At 43.3% G+C, this 15,626-nt stretch overlaps 1 protein-coding gene across 2 annotated transcripts in view; it reads right to left on the bottom strand.

The window, feature by feature from the left end:
• Nucleotides 1–15,626, bottom strand: part of FAR2 (fatty acyl-CoA reductase 2) — a 113,496-nt gene that overhangs the window by 54,309 nt on the left and 43,561 nt on the right. For both annotated transcript variants that reach the window (XM_084811389.1, XM_084811388.1), the window contains exon 3: nt 3,299–3,474. In XM_084811389.1, the coding sequence (XP_084667515.1) occupies nt 3,299–3,474 (176 nt within the window). The remainder of the gene's footprint in view (nt 1–3,298; nt 3,475–15,626) is intronic.

Raw genomic sequence — 15,626 nt, 5'->3', positions numbered from 1 at the left:
AAGGGATAAGACCATCGATGGATTGATAAGACCATCGAGTCCAACACACCCCTTCATGGATCACTGCCTTGTTGTGGCGAAGGGGCTTGCGTAACTCAGTGAAGCCATAAGCTATGCTGTGCAGGGCCACCCAAGACGGACAGGTCATGGCAGAGAGTTCTGACAAAATGTGGTCCACTGGAGAAGGAAATGGCAACCCACTCCAGTATTCTTGCCAAGAAAACCCCATGGAACGTATCACAAGGCTAAAAGATATGACACCGGAAGATGAGCCCCTCAGGTCGGAAGGTGTCCAATATGCTACTGGGGAAGAGCAGAGGGTATTTCCAAGTAGCGCCAGAAAGAGTGAAGCGGCTGGGCCAAAGCCGAAAGGACACTCAGCTGTGGATGTGTCTGGCGGTGAAAAGAAAATCCGATGCTGTAAAGAACAATATTGTTTAGGAACCTGGAATGTCAGATCAATGAATCAAGGTAAGCTGGAGGTGGTCAAACATGAGATGGCAAGATTGAACATCGACATCTTGGGAATCAGCGAACTAAAATGGACAGGCATGGGCGAATTTAATTCAGGTGACCATCATATCTACTATTGTGGGCAAGAATCCCTTAGAAGAAATGGAGTAGCACTCATAGTCAACAAAAGGGTGGGAAAAGCAGTACTGGGGTACAATCTTAAAAATGATAGAATGATCTCAGTACGAATCCAAGGCAAACCATTCAGCATCACAGTAATTCAAGTCTGTACCCCAACCACTGAGGCCGAAGAAGCTGAGGTTGATCGGTTCTACGAAGACCTACAACACCTTCTAGAACTAACACCAAAAAAAGATGTCCTCTTCATCACAGGGGATTGGAATGCTAAAGTAGGAAGTCAAGAAATCACCGGGATAACAGGCAGGCATGACCTTGGTGTACAAAATGAAGCAGGACAAAAGCTAATAGAGTTTTGCCAAGAGAACATGCTGATCATAGCAAACACTCTTTTCCAACAGCACAAGAGGAGACTCTACACATGGACATCACCAGATGGTCAATATCGAAATCAGATTGATTATGTCCTTTGCAGCCAAAGATGGAGAAGCTCCATACAGTCAGTCAAAACAAAACCTGGAGCTGACTGTGGCTCAGATCATGAGCTTCTTATTGCAAAATTTCGGCTTAAATTGAAGAACGTAGGGAAAACCACTAAACCATTTAGGTATGATCTAAATCATATCCCTTATGAATATACAGTGGAGGTGATGAATACATTTAAGGGATTAGACCTGATAGACAGAGTGCCTGAGGAACTATGGACGGAGGTCCGTAACATTGTTCAGGAGGCAGCAACGAAATCCGTCCCAAAGAAAAAGAAATGCAAGAAAGCCAAGTGGCTGTCTGATGAGGCTTTACAAGTAGCTCACGAAAGAAGGGAAGCGAAAAGCAAAGGAGAAAGGGGAAGATATACCCAACTGAATGCAGAGTTCCAGAGAATAGCAAGGAGAGACAAGAAGGCCTTCTTAAATGAACAATGCAAAGAAATCGAGGAAAACAACAGAATGGGAAAGACTAGAGATCTCTTCAAGAAAATCGGAGATCTCAAGGGAATGTTTTGTGCCAAGACGGGCATGATAAAGGACAAAGAAGGCAGGGACCTAACAGAAGCAGATGAGATTAAGAAGAGGTGGCAAGAATACACAGAAGAACTATACAGGAAAGATCTGAATGTCCCTGATAGCCATGATAGTGCGCTCACTGAACTTGAGCCGGACATCCTCGAGAGTGAAGTCAAGTGGGCCTTAGGAAGCATTAGTAACAACAAAGCTAGCGGAGATGACAGTATTCCAGCCGAGCTATTTAAAATCCTAAAAGATGATGCTGTTAAAGTGCTGCATTCAATATGCCAACAAATCTGGAACACTCAACAGTGGCCACAAGACTGGAAAAGGTCAGTTTACATTCCAATTCCAAAGAAGGGCAACGCCAAAGAGTGTTCAAACTACCGCACAATTGCGCTCATTTCACATGCCAGCAAGGTGATGCTCAAATTCCTACAAGCTAGGCTTCAGCAGTATGCGAACCGAGAACTACCGGAAGTACAAGCTGGGTTTTGAAGAGGCAGAGGAACTAGAGATCAAATTGCCAACATTCGCTGCATCATGGAGAAAGCAAGAGAATTCCAGAAAAACGTCTATTTCTGCTTCATTGACTATGCTAAAGCCTTTGATTGTGTGGATCACAACAAACTGTGGCAAATTCTTAAAGTGATGGGAGTACCAGACCACCTTACCTGTCTCCTGAGAAACCTGTATGAGGGTCAAGAAGCAACAGTAAGAACCAGACATGGAACAACCGATTGGTTCAAAATTGGGAAAGGAGTACAACAAGGCTGCATATTGTCACCCTGCTTATTTAACTTATATGCAGAGTACATCATGAGAAACGCCGGGTTGGATGAATCACAGGTCAGAATTAAGATTGCCGGGAGAATTATCAACAACCTCCGATATGCAGACGATACCACCCTGATGGCAGAAAGCGAAGAGGATCTCAAGAGCCTCTTGTTGAGGGTGAAAGAGGAGAGTGCAAAAGCTGGTTTGAAACTCAACATTAAAAAAACTAAGATCATGGCATCTGGCCCCATCACTTCCTGGCATATAGAAGGGGAAGAAATGGAAGCAGTGACAGATTTTACTTTCTTGGGCTCCAAGATCACCGCAGACGGTGACTGTAGCCATGAAATTAAAAGACGCTTGCTTCTTGGGAGGAAAGCTATGGCAAAGCTGGACAGCATAGTAAGAAGCAGAGACATCACCTTGCCGACAAAGGTCCGTCTAATCAAAGCTATGGTTTTCCCAGTAGTAATGTATGGCTGTGAGAGCTGGACTATAAGGAAGGCTGAGCGCCGAAGAATTGATGCTTTCGAACTGTGGTGCTGGAGAAGACTCTTACGAGTCCCCTGGACTGCAAGGAGGTCAAATCAGTCCATCCTAAAGGAAATCAACCCTGACTGCTCATTGGAAGGACAGATAATGAAGCTGAAGCTCCAATATTTTGGCCACCTAATGCGAAGAGAAAACTCCCTGGAAAAGACCCTGATGCTGGGAAAGACTGAAGGCAAAAGGAGAAGGGGACGGCAGAGGATGAGATGGCTAGATAGCATCACGGATGCAATGAATATGAACTTGAGCACACTCCGGGAGAGAGCGCAGGACAGGAAGGCCTGGCGTGCTATGGTCCATGGGGTCACGAAGAGTCGGACATGACTGAATGATTGAACAACATAATTAACACAAAGGAGAAGACAAGGAGAACATACTTGAGTGGCTCATCAAATCGAATTGTTGCAGCACAATGGAAGATAATGTTGACTTCAGACAGGAGTTCCTCCGTGTCCTCAGCAGTGATGGCCAAGTTTGGCTGGATGAGTTCAGCACTGATTGGTTTAATCTTCTCATGGAAGTTGGGCCACTCCTCTCGGACTCTATCAAACACCTAGAACACAAACATAGCATTTGGGTTAACAGGAAGGATACTAGACAAAAGGAATAACCATCTTAACTCCCTCTGGCCATCAAAACCATGGGGAGGGGGTCACATTCTTGGTACTGGGACAAAAACTCTCCTTTTGAACTATTAAGATCTTGAAATCTAAAGCAACAGTGAATGTTTAAGGACTCTTATTTTTTAAACCTTAGGCTATTTTGTACTTATGTATATGTTTTATTGAAGAGTTTATAGTAAAAGTGAAAAATTAATTCAAAGCTTTACCCCTTATTCTTCTCATTACAAAATCAGAATTCAGCCCAACAGACAGTTCTTGGTGTACAGTTTGTTTAAAATCTGTTAATCAGCTATAGATAGTTAACTGGCAACTTAAGGCTTCCTAAATACTGAAACTATAAACTGATGGCACTAGCAGAGTTTAAAATGCATAAGAATGACACCCACTTCTATCTCTCATTTCCATCATATTCCACGGAGAGTGTTGAAATTCTGAATGGCTGTCTTGAGCCAGTAATGGACTGGATGGGGGGCTAAGAAATGATAGCTTAGTCCTGACAAGACAGAGATATCACCCACTGCAACCCTTTCTCCATTGGATGCCTCCCTGATTTCATTCTCCATCTCAATATCAGTCTGAGCATTTTGGCAGAGGGCAGGGGAGGTAGGATGTCCCCAGTGTTAAATTACCTTTGGGGCTGCATATAGTGTCACCCGCCATGATTCTGCCCCTTTCTGGCTGTGGTCTCTTTGACCTACAGAAGGCCCTCCTGTGGCTGGGCCAGGCTCAGCTCCAGCGCCAATTCTGGGGCAAATTGGATAGCAAGTCCACTGACATGCAAAAGGTCAAACATGGATACTGGAAAGACTGCTGTGAGGTTCCATTGGAATGGAACATGGGACTGAAGTAGGTTTGAGGGGTGGGGTGTGTGTGCTGGAATTTTTGCAAAGCTGGGCATGAATTGGCAATTGCAGTTAGAAAAACCAAGGAGTCACTGGATATCTTTAACTCCCCAAGGTACCTGCCAGAACAAAATAATTTCCACCTTTGCCAGACCCATCCGAATCCAGCTGAGGATAGATGATGCCCCCAAAAGTCCACTGAGGTAAGATCAAAGGCACACTTTAAAAACTTGTCATACAAATGATATTTGCAGAATCACTCTAACATCGCCCAGACATGATGATCATGAGCCTGGTGGCGCTGGCAAATAATCAGCATGTCATCCAAATAAATTATGATGAAACAGTCCAAATAATCATGAAAAATATCATTCCAAAAATGTTGAAAAACACCCAGAGTGCTGGACAGTCCAAAAGGCATCATGGTACATTCCTAGTGGCTGTATTGTGCGTGACACACAGTTTTCCACTCATCCTCGGCATGTATCCACATGAGATTATATGACCCTTGGAGATCTAGCTTGCTGTAGACATCCACACCACTGAGGTATTCCAAAAGTTCTGGATTCAGGGGAGGAGGGTACCATTTACAGACTGTAATCTTATTTAACACCTGGTAATTATTGCATGTGTTCTCCATACTTTTTTTCACAAAGAGGACTGAAGTGGCCATGGGGGAAGTTGATGGTCTTCAGGTTTTTGGTGAGAAAATCAATAAGGCTGCAAACTCTGGTTCAGACAGGGAGTAAATCCAGCTGACAGGAATCCAAGCTTGAGGTCTATAGGACAGTCATATGTCCAGTGAGGAGGTCTACTGGTCTACTTCTCTTTTCCGAAGTACATTGCCACATTCCTTATATGTGGCAGGAAAACCTTTTCAGATATGGATCTCGTTCTCTCAAGTACGCAGCGCCTCTAGCAGTACAGTGAGACAAAGGTTGGGTCAAATTCAGCACGCTGCATTTGACCTTGAAACATACTTGCAGCTAGTGCACAACTGGAGTTATATGTTCAGATTTTCTGGCCCGCATTGATTAACAAAAATAAATGGGGTCATAAAATGGCACCCACTGCAAAGGTGATAATGAATGTGCACTAAGTCGTTATAGGTTCCCTTTCCCAATATAGGAAATTCAAATGCCCTTTCAAAAAGAGAAAAGAGTGGCACTGAAGGCACCTACGCTTATGGCAGCTACTTACTACTTTTGCTCATCTGGGAAAAGTTGGACTTGCTGTGGTCTGAGAAAAGATAAATGAACCACAGGGAAAACACAGGATGACAATGACTGAACAATGGTGTCATGCGGATGCTCCGCAAAAAACTGACTGGACAAAAGCACTGCAATTCCACAGTAAATGCCTAGAGTGGAAGCACCTCTTGCCTGTCATTGTGAACAAAAGAAGGCCCCTGCGGGCTCAGACAAGAGGTCCATCCGGTCCAATATCCTGCTTCCAGCAATGGCCAGCCAAATGCCTCCTGGGAGCCCACAAGCAGGCAGTGGCCCTCACCCACTACTGCTCCCTGACCACTGGTGTCCAGTGGCAATACTGCCTCTGCACTTGTTGTTTCGCTATCACAGTAAGGACACACTCATAAACTTATCCTCCACGAATTTGTCTAATCCCCTTTTGAAACCAACTAAGCTAGTGGATATTAGCACATCTTGTGAAATGAAATTCCCTAAATTAATTGTGGGTTTTGTGAAGGAGTATTTCCTTTTGTCTCTGTTGAGTTTACTGCCAATCAATTTTGCTGGATGGCGTTATTACGAGAGAGGAAGAAAACCTTCTCTTCTGCCGCTTTCTCCACACCATGCATAATTTTGTAAACCTCTATCATTATCTCCCATTAAGCAATCCTTTTCCCCATAAACTATGAAGCCCCCAAACTGTTAACCTTTCCTCTTAGGAAAGTTGATCCAATCTCATGATCCCTTTTCTGCACCTTTCTAAGCCTTGCTAGAAAAGGTTAAACACTTGCAGAGGAGATACAATTAAACATTTGTGGTGTTCATTCACAAGAACGGACATATAGGTACTCTTGAGTTTTACAAAAATCAGTACTACACCCAACCAATCCAAATTCAGCATCAAGAAAAGATGAATTATGCAAACCATGTGAAGTTTGCAAATTGCATATATTTGGACATATCATTTGCATAATTTATTCTATTTTGTTTTTTTACTATTTTGCATAAGTTATTCTAGTATTGCTAGTCATGCGGAGAGCCAAATAGCCAAGCATAGTGCTGAAGTCAAACACGTCTCTGGCTTCTGACATTTCAACAGGCACTACCTACACATATTCAGGGTGATTTTCACAGCCATAAGGGCTCAAAACTGGCTTTACCAAAAAATGAAAAATGAAATTTTCAGAGAGTTGATTTCTACTCAATATTGTAAACGGTAGGGGTGGGCAAGCTTTGGATTTCCAAAGCGTGGCGTCGAATTTGTGACATCCGCCAGGCGCCATCTTGTGCAACCCCTAACACCACACCACCCTCTACCGGTCAGAGTTGATATTGCAGCCTTAGGATGTCCATGCTTAAATGATGGTAGGAAAAGTCATTCTTGCAATGCAGTTTCATTCAGGAAGTCTCAGCTAATTCATACGCTACTTTGAATTCCACTCCCCAGACGCATCTCACTTTATGCAAATGACCCCCAGGCTATCTTTCAATGTTAACGATAGGCCTTAGCCCTATGTATGTATGAAAGTATTTATTTATTTACTGACAGCTTTGTCCCCATCCCTTTTCATTGGCTTAGTTCTTGCTGACATGACAATGTCAAAACGCAAAAGACAATGCCTTCCCCCTCCCTTTCCCTTTCCCCATCCTCACTCCTCAAGGGGGGGAAGGGGGAGGGGGGATTAGGGGAGAGATAACTGGACTTCAGCCCTAGTGGGCCTCCTCCCCCTCCTCCCTGCCTATCGCCCCCTCCCCCTCGCCCCCCACTATAGCGTCCCTTAACCTCCACTAATGGCAGGGTGTCTAATCTGCACCTAGTTAAGAGCCCCCAAACAAAGGCATATGGGCAGATAAAAGACATGGGGGCAATTTCCCAGGAAGGGATGTAAAAGCTTTATACAGCATGTTGGAACGAAACTCAGTGACTAGTGCAGTAGTAGTCTGAAAATCCCCATCAATCAGATACCTTGAAACGTCCAGACGGGTGGTGCCCTTACAGCTCCTTGCAATCAGATAGCCCAGTTTAGAAATAATGTCACACATTTTGGAGGCCCATGATTCTGCCCCCCATCTTATGTATTTATTACATTTCTATAATAGCCGAAGCTCTTCTAATGTATCTTGTTGTTTACTGCATTTAAAAATCCACCACAAACTTGACAAAATCCAGATCAACAGCAATGTTTACGAATGTTTTCCCTATTAAGTTTTCATATATGAAAGGCGAATGTTCTTTCTTTCCTTCTTTCTTTCTTTCTTTCTTTCTTTCTTTCTTTTTTTGCCATGTACCACTTAAAAATACACAAGTGGTAATTACATCCCTAAAAAAAGGTAAAGGCATCCCCAACCAGTCGTGTCCGACTCTAGGGTGTGGTGCTCTTCTCCATTTCTAAGCCGAAGAGCCAGCACTGTCCAAAGACACTTCCATGGTCATGTGGCCGGCATGACTGAACACCGAGGTGCACGGAACGCTGTTACCTTTCCCGCCGAAGCGGTACCTAGTATTTATCTACTTGCAATTTCTTGCTTTCGAACTGCTAGGTTGGCTGAAGCTTGGACTGAAGACGGGAGCTCACTCTGTCACGCGGTACTCGGGTCTCGAACTGCTGTCCTAAGTTGACACATTCACATATCTTCTTTCCCACCTTTTAAAAATATTTAATAATTTATACAACTTATTATAAACTCATCACATTAAAACATAAATGCAATGCACACTCACAGAAGATAATCAGATTTCAGCTTTGGAGCATTCTGTGGTACCAACCAATCCAATAAATGCACATTCACATTTCTATGAGAGCACATGAACTGAATACATTCATACATATGTCTATGATTCTTGCACTTTATATTTGGATATGCTAAAAGTTGAGAAAGAATGGACTTTTGGAGGGTTTAAAACCTGTAGCAAGCTTCTACAAGATCTACTCAAGAACAGATTACTGTGACACACTGGGTTGTGTACAAAGAGCAAGAGAAAAGTTTCTGTATTAAATAGCTTAGACAGCATTGCTACCTAAGTCACAAGCAGCACAGAGAAAAAGATATCACAGTTATAGTTTGCATTTCTATATTCAGTAACTCTTATCTGGATATCTCATCCAGGTAATGAGCAAATGAAGGTGATGGATAATTGAAGAAATACGCCACTTGATTGAAACTCAAAATTTTATGGAAGAATGAAGAAAGAAGGAGAGGTTTTGGCCCAGTTCAATGTAACACTAAGCCAGGATTTAGGGTTGCATGCATGAGCAGGAATGTGCCCAAACTGGGCTCAACCACGCCTCCCTCCTCCTGTGGGGATAAACCAGAATTTTGCTTCAGTTTAGTGAATTCCTAGTTTGAAGTAATGTGTAAACCAGGAATTGTGGTTTTAAAAAAACTCTAATCAATTGCTAAACAAATTAACCTCAGCCCCTGGATTCTTTCTTGGTTTGTTTAGCAAACTAGAATTTATTTTAAACCATTCTGGTTTATTCTTCCTCCTGGTTGCATGGAAGGAGGAGACGGAAGGGAGGAGTGTGAGAGCCCAGCACTTTGCACAAGCTCATTCCTGTTCATGCATATAACACTAAATTATGTTTTGGCATTAGGTGAGAACCAGTCCCTTTAACTCTATTTTAACTAGTGTTAAATTTCATTATGGAAAGCAACAGCTTGCAAAACCTTGTGGACAGGGAGGGTCCAAAGAACTCAGCATCTTGCCTGATTCAACTAAAACACAGCATGATGGCCACAGCAGGATTTCACTTGTAAATCAATGTTTCCAAAACAATTATTAACTCAGAGTCTGTTATGTCAGAAATGCATGAAGAAAAAATCTGAATAATTTTCTAATTATTTCAGCTTCCTAAACAAGTCTCATGCAAGAAAAGTGGTGAAGGGATGTCAAACACATGGCCCTGTCAAGAACGCCAGCCCGCTTTTCCACCACGAAGCTGGCCCTTGCCACACCTGATGCAAGCCCCTGGCCGTGTGTTATCTGGGAAGCTCCTCGGTCCTGCCATTCAAGGCCAGGCTCAGTCCTCGTTGACTGGGAAGGTGATAACAGCTGGGTTTGGTGGGAAGATCCTGCCTCCTCCTGGGTGATGGTGGGGGACCTGGGAATTGGGCTGGTGAGTGGTTGGGGGAAATCTGCCCTGGGTTGCCAGGGCTGAGCCTTAAAAGGAGCTGGGGCAGAGGAGTGGTTGTTTCCTCTCGTATGGTGGTCTTTGGATCTGGCTCAATGGCTGGACTCCATCCCAGGAGGCCCTGACTTCGGTACGTACAAGGAGAGGTTAGCCAGCTTTGGTTATTTTGCTGGGTGTGTTGTTAAAAGGCTCTCTGTGCCTAAGGGTTTCTTTCGTATTTCAGCTTTGTACCCCTCTGTACAATCTACTACCTCCACCCTTCCTTTTCCCTCCACCCCACTTCTCTGAATAAACATTTATTCAACTTAAGGTTGGTGTAAGCTCAGTGCTAATTTCAGTGCCTCTTGGCCTGGGAGGGTGGCTACTGGTGTCTTTTAGGAATTTGAGGCCAGAAATGGCCTGTCCTACCTTGCAGGGAGTTGGGACTAGTTTCAGCTCTCCTTCACAGGCCCTGAGACCTGATCAGTGCTGCTTGAATTCCTGGTACTGCTATAACTTTGGACTGGTCAAAAGGGTATTTTGATGTTTGTTTTAGAATATTTAATGGAGTGGTTAAACAGAAAACCTTGCACTTTCGGTTAAAAGTATGACACTTGGCACACTTGTCCACTGACCCACACTAAACTTTTTTTAAATATGGATCCCAGTAAGCAATGCCGCCAGGGGGCGGGAAAATAATAATTGTGTTATTCCATCTTCTAGTCCATGAGCCAGGGCATAAATTCTCACACTATGTGATTAATAATAATGAATGCGATTTTTAAGCAAGGTCTGCACCCCAGAGATAGAACATAGGCATTAGATCTATAGCAATCCTGTGGCTTTGTGTAATCACAACGTATGCACATATCACAACGTATGCCCATCTCAGCTGGCGCTGGCCCTGCCATGCAACGCGGTGAAGCAACCTGCTTCAGACAGCACCAGTGGGGAGGTGGGGGCAGCCAGACTGAGAGTGCTTTGTGTGGTCATCCACACCTCCAGGGAAGCCAGTGACCTCTCTGGGTTGCCGCAGCATTGCTGCTGGCCCAGCGTTTTGTTTGGCTGCCACACACCGTCAAGCATATTGCTGTCATGCCAATAATAGCCCACATAGATATAAATGAATAAAGAAATGGGGTGTGTACTCCCCCAAACTAAGCTTTGGGCCACCCCAAATCAGATACTCAAGCTACAGGGAGAGTGGCCTCAACAAGATGCCACAGCTTCGCACCCAGCCCAAAACGTTGTTGGGTGCAAGACACTGTCAAGCATGACACCCCATGCCAAAGATACTCTATGTACTCAAAACTGAATATGGAATGGGGTGATGCCTGCCACAGTATGCTTTTACCTCCAGAAGAGTGATCTTTCAAAGATGCCACTGCATGCTGTCTGGTCCAATTCTAAGTTTGGAGACAAGAGACTTTAAATCACGATGCTCCAATGCCAACAATACTCAATAGATGGAAAAATGGATCCATAACTGGGATGTGTACACCCCCAAAGTAAGCTCTCAGCCATTCCAAATAGTATCCCCAAACCTTAGGAGGAAGCATGACATCCCCATGACAATACTACTCAACGTACTGGAAACTAATATGGAATTGGAGGTGTGCACCACACAATATAAGCTTTGGGCACCCAAAACCATTCACCCAAACCTCCAGGGAAGCATCTTTACAAGTTGACGCACCATCACTGCCGGTATTTATTTATTTATTTATTCATTCATTTCATTTCTATACCGCCCAATAGCTGAAGCTCTCTGGTGCCAGATAGCGTCAGCCCTACTGCTATCACGCCAGTAACAGCCAAAACATGTATAAACCAGGGGTGCACAACCTTTTCGACCCTGACGTCCACATGTGATGCTGGCTTGGGGATGGGGGGCTGTATGCATGTACACACACACACACACACACACACATGTTCACACACACATATCCCACTGATCTTGATACAGATCACTCTTTCATGGCTGCTAGCAGCAGGACGAAGACCAATATGTATGAAGATCTTTGGGAGAGAGAGTACAGGCAGGGGGGAATTCAGCAGTGGTGGGAGGGTCAGGGGCCATAATAATGCCCCTGGGGGCCGCATGCAGCCCCCAGGCCACAGGTTGTGCACCTCTAGTATAAATCAATACAGACCTCTGTGTGTATGTGCCCCAAATTAAGCTTTTGGTCACCTCAAACCATACATCTAAACCTCCATGGTGGCCTCTATGAGATGCCAGAGCATCACATCTGACCCAATGCTTCATAGGGGTGCAAGTCACTTTGAAGCATAGTGCCCCTGTGCAAATCACAGAATCACAGAAGAGTAGGGTTGGAAGGGGCCTACGAGACCATTGACTCCAACCCCTTGCTCAATGCAGGAATCCAAGTCAGAGCATCCCTGACGGATGGCTGTCCAGCTTCGTCTTGAATGCCTCCGGTATAGGAGAGCCCACCACCTCCCTAGAGTTATAAATTTGATAAGAAACTTCAAAAATCAATAATTTTACTTAGACTTGAATATTTAAAGCAGAAATGCTATCTTTAGAATTCTTAGATAAGAAATATAAATTGTAGTAAAAATAGTTTGGACATATTTTATAGCATCCCAGAAGGATATAAAAGAGACTCAGAACACACGATGGTGGGCACTTTCCTTTAGGATCAGCTTTCCTTAGCACATTGCCTGTAGAATCCACCTGGTAAGCTTGATACTATCACTGAGAACTGGCGAATGTACTTAATTCTGCTTAGAAGCCTTGTTTAAGAATGATGTTTGGTGTTCCATGTGTTTGAATTTATGCATGCTTCAGCTCTTGTATTTAGTACTGTTATGCTAATACTTCGTAGTAAAAGGACAAATCTTGTCTGAGAGAGTGTTTCTTAAGAAGTAGATTTCTGTATAACCCATATCAAGAGTGAAATATTGAGCTGGCTCTAAATAGTATCTGGTTTTAAGAAGAGCCTAACACAGTAGGTAATCAGTGGTTGCCAACATACTGACAATGTAGTTTGAGAGAATCTCTGAACCAGGGCATAAGCCATAATATAACATGTTTTTTTGTCCTGCCCCCAAATAGTAAATTTTTGGAGAATGGTAAAGGAGGAAATTATGAAAATTGTAGGTGTTAAGCTCTGTTTAGACCCATTAACATTTTTATTTGGATATGTTAAAAATATAGTCCAAACTGATGATGTGGAAATGACTATTCACTTACTGACGGCTGCCCGTCTGGCAATAAGCTATAGGTGGAAGAGAGTTCATCGTCCAACACTTGGTGGTTGGTGTTCTGAAGGTCTGGGATATGGCCTTGATGATGAAATCAGCTGCTATACTTAGAATCAGAGAGGGACAATCGGAAAACAATTTCTTTATAGAAAATGGAGTCTATCTTATAACCTTATTTACTGTTAGAGGCAATTTAACTGGAATGAGTTTGATTGTGTCTATAACTCCTCTTTCTTGTTATTTATATTTATGAATCAGTGTAAGATGAAATGTTTTCCTTTGTTTATCTACTGGGAGCTTCCTCTGTAATAGCAAAAGATTACAATAGCTGGGGGGAACAGAATATTCCGAATGCAAGAAAAGATGATATATTAAGGAAAAGTGTCTTGCACATCATGTGCTTAAAATTGTTTTTCAATAATCATATCAAGTCAATGAAAGAAGAAAAATTTAGGCTGGATAACTACTTTTCTATAACAAATAATATTTATTAGAGAAAACTCTCTGGAAAAGACCCTGATGCTGGGAAAGACTGAAGGCAAAAGGAGAAGGGGACGGCAGAGGATGAGATGGCTAGATAGCATCACCAATGCAATGAATATGAACTTGAGCACACTCCGGGAGAGAGCGCAGGACAGGAAGGCCTGACGTGCTATGGTCCGTGGGGTCACGAAGAGTCGGACACGACTGAACGACTGAACAACAAAAATAAAATATAGTAAATATAGTATTTATAATACTATAAAATATAGTATTTTATACAACATTTATAAAATATAGTATTTTTATATAGTAAAAAAATGGAATAAATGAAATGAAATCCAGGTACATCAGCTAGGATGTGTTACATGCCGTTTGTCTCTTCTAATATGTGCTGCTCTTAACAGTTGTGGGAGTCCTCAGTTTGGACTGGGACAGCAGCCTTTTGGGAAAATAGCACTAGGGAGAGGGTTAATCCCTCCCCCCAACTACCCTCACCTGAAGCTATTAGGTTCCCTGGGAAAAACAACAGAGACAGTACCTGTCTTTTCCCTCCAACAGAGCTAATGTAAGCTTGGGGAGTTTTGGCTGTGGGAGCAGTGAAGGGTGGAAGGGTTACACCCCTTTCCCCAGTGACACTGCCCAGTCCAATCTCTCCCCATACCACAGCTGTCCTTAAGTTGTTGTTTTTAAAAGGTTCCCGGTGAAGGGCCCTGGTTGGGTGGTGGTGAAGTGATACATACAGTGGTGGCAGATATTGTTTATCACATTTATACCCTACATTCCTTCAAGGACCTCATGGTAACACACTGGGTTACTCCCTTTAGCCAAACAACGAGAATAAATAAAACAGTCACATTAGGTAGGTTCACTCTCATCCACCTTCCCTCCCTCCCTCTCTCCCTCTCTCTCTCTCTCTCTCTCTCTCTCTCTCGCACACACACACACATACACTGTAGGTAATTTATTTTGAGGGACTGGATGTGCTATTTTAGAATACTGTATACATACTGGCAGCATATTTCAAATTCCACTGATTCCCACCAGTCCATGGGGCTAGCTTAGATCACTATGAAACCAGGGGTTGCTGTGTAGTCTGCAATGTACTGGAATGGGTGGATGATTGTGTACCTTATCACAGAACCAGAAGGGTGGAGCTCAGCTTCTCTGGAGTCCTATCCACAGGATATCCTTTACCTTTCCCCATCTGATTGACTCAAAACACCTTGAGACTTTTGAGTTTTGTCACACAAAGCCATATTCAGTTTTTCTTTAGTACACTAGACTTGCAACATTTACTTTGCTGGTATTGTGCTGCCCTTTTGCTTCCAGTAGCAATATATAACAAAGAGCCTTGAGCTCTTATTTCTAGAATAAATACTTACTGTATGATGTGCATGACGTGAGTGTGCCAAGCAAAGAGCTTATTGTTTTCATGTACATTCATCATTTTGGTAAGACAACTTAAATACACTGTGTTTTGCAGGGGCAGCTGTACTGCACTTTGCATAATCTGTTTTCTAAGGGCTGATTCACCCAGGCATGTTCATAATTCCTTCCCAGGTGTGACTTGCATTTGTAAATCATAGAATCATAGAATAGTAGGGTTGGAAGGGGTCCATAAGACCATCGAGTCCAACCCCCTGCTCAATGCAGGAATCCAAGTCAAAGCATCCCTGACAGGTGGCTGTCCAGCCTCGTCTTGAATGCCTCCAGCATGGGAAAGCCCACTGGTCATTGGTTCCATTGTTGTATTTCTCTAACGGTCAGGGCGTTTTTCCTGATGTTCAGCCAGAATCTGGCTTCCTGTAACTTGAGCCCATTATTCCATGTCCTGCACTCTGGGATGATCGAGAAGAGATCCTGGCCTTCCTCTCTGTGACCACCTTTCAAGTACTTGAAGAGCGCTATCATATCTCCCCTCAGTCTTCTCTTCTCAAGGCTAAACATGGTCCCCTTGGCTTCAATAACTATAGACACACCTTTCATATCACCAGATTTTAACCATAACACAATACATTTGCAATAGAAGTAGTTCACAGTTGGACTGAGATTTACCAAAGGTTGAATAATCAAGCAATGGAAGTTAAAGTAACAAACATGCATGAGGTGAACCAGCCCTGCTTACATGGTATTGTGGAAAAACCCGGTGGGTGACATCTCTTTAACACCAGGGGAGGGGAAGTTTTAATTCCATAAATGAAAAAAAAAAACACACACATGTTCTTAC

This window comes from Heloderma suspectum, chromosome 7 (genome assembly GCF_057233095.1).
Source record: "Heloderma suspectum isolate Gila_16-S chromosome 7, 16-S_ref, whole genome shotgun sequence".
NCBI classification, from domain to species: domain Eukaryota; kingdom Metazoa; phylum Chordata; class Lepidosauria; order Squamata; family Helodermatidae; genus Heloderma; species Heloderma suspectum.
This window is presented reverse-complemented; position numbering and strand designations above follow the sequence as displayed.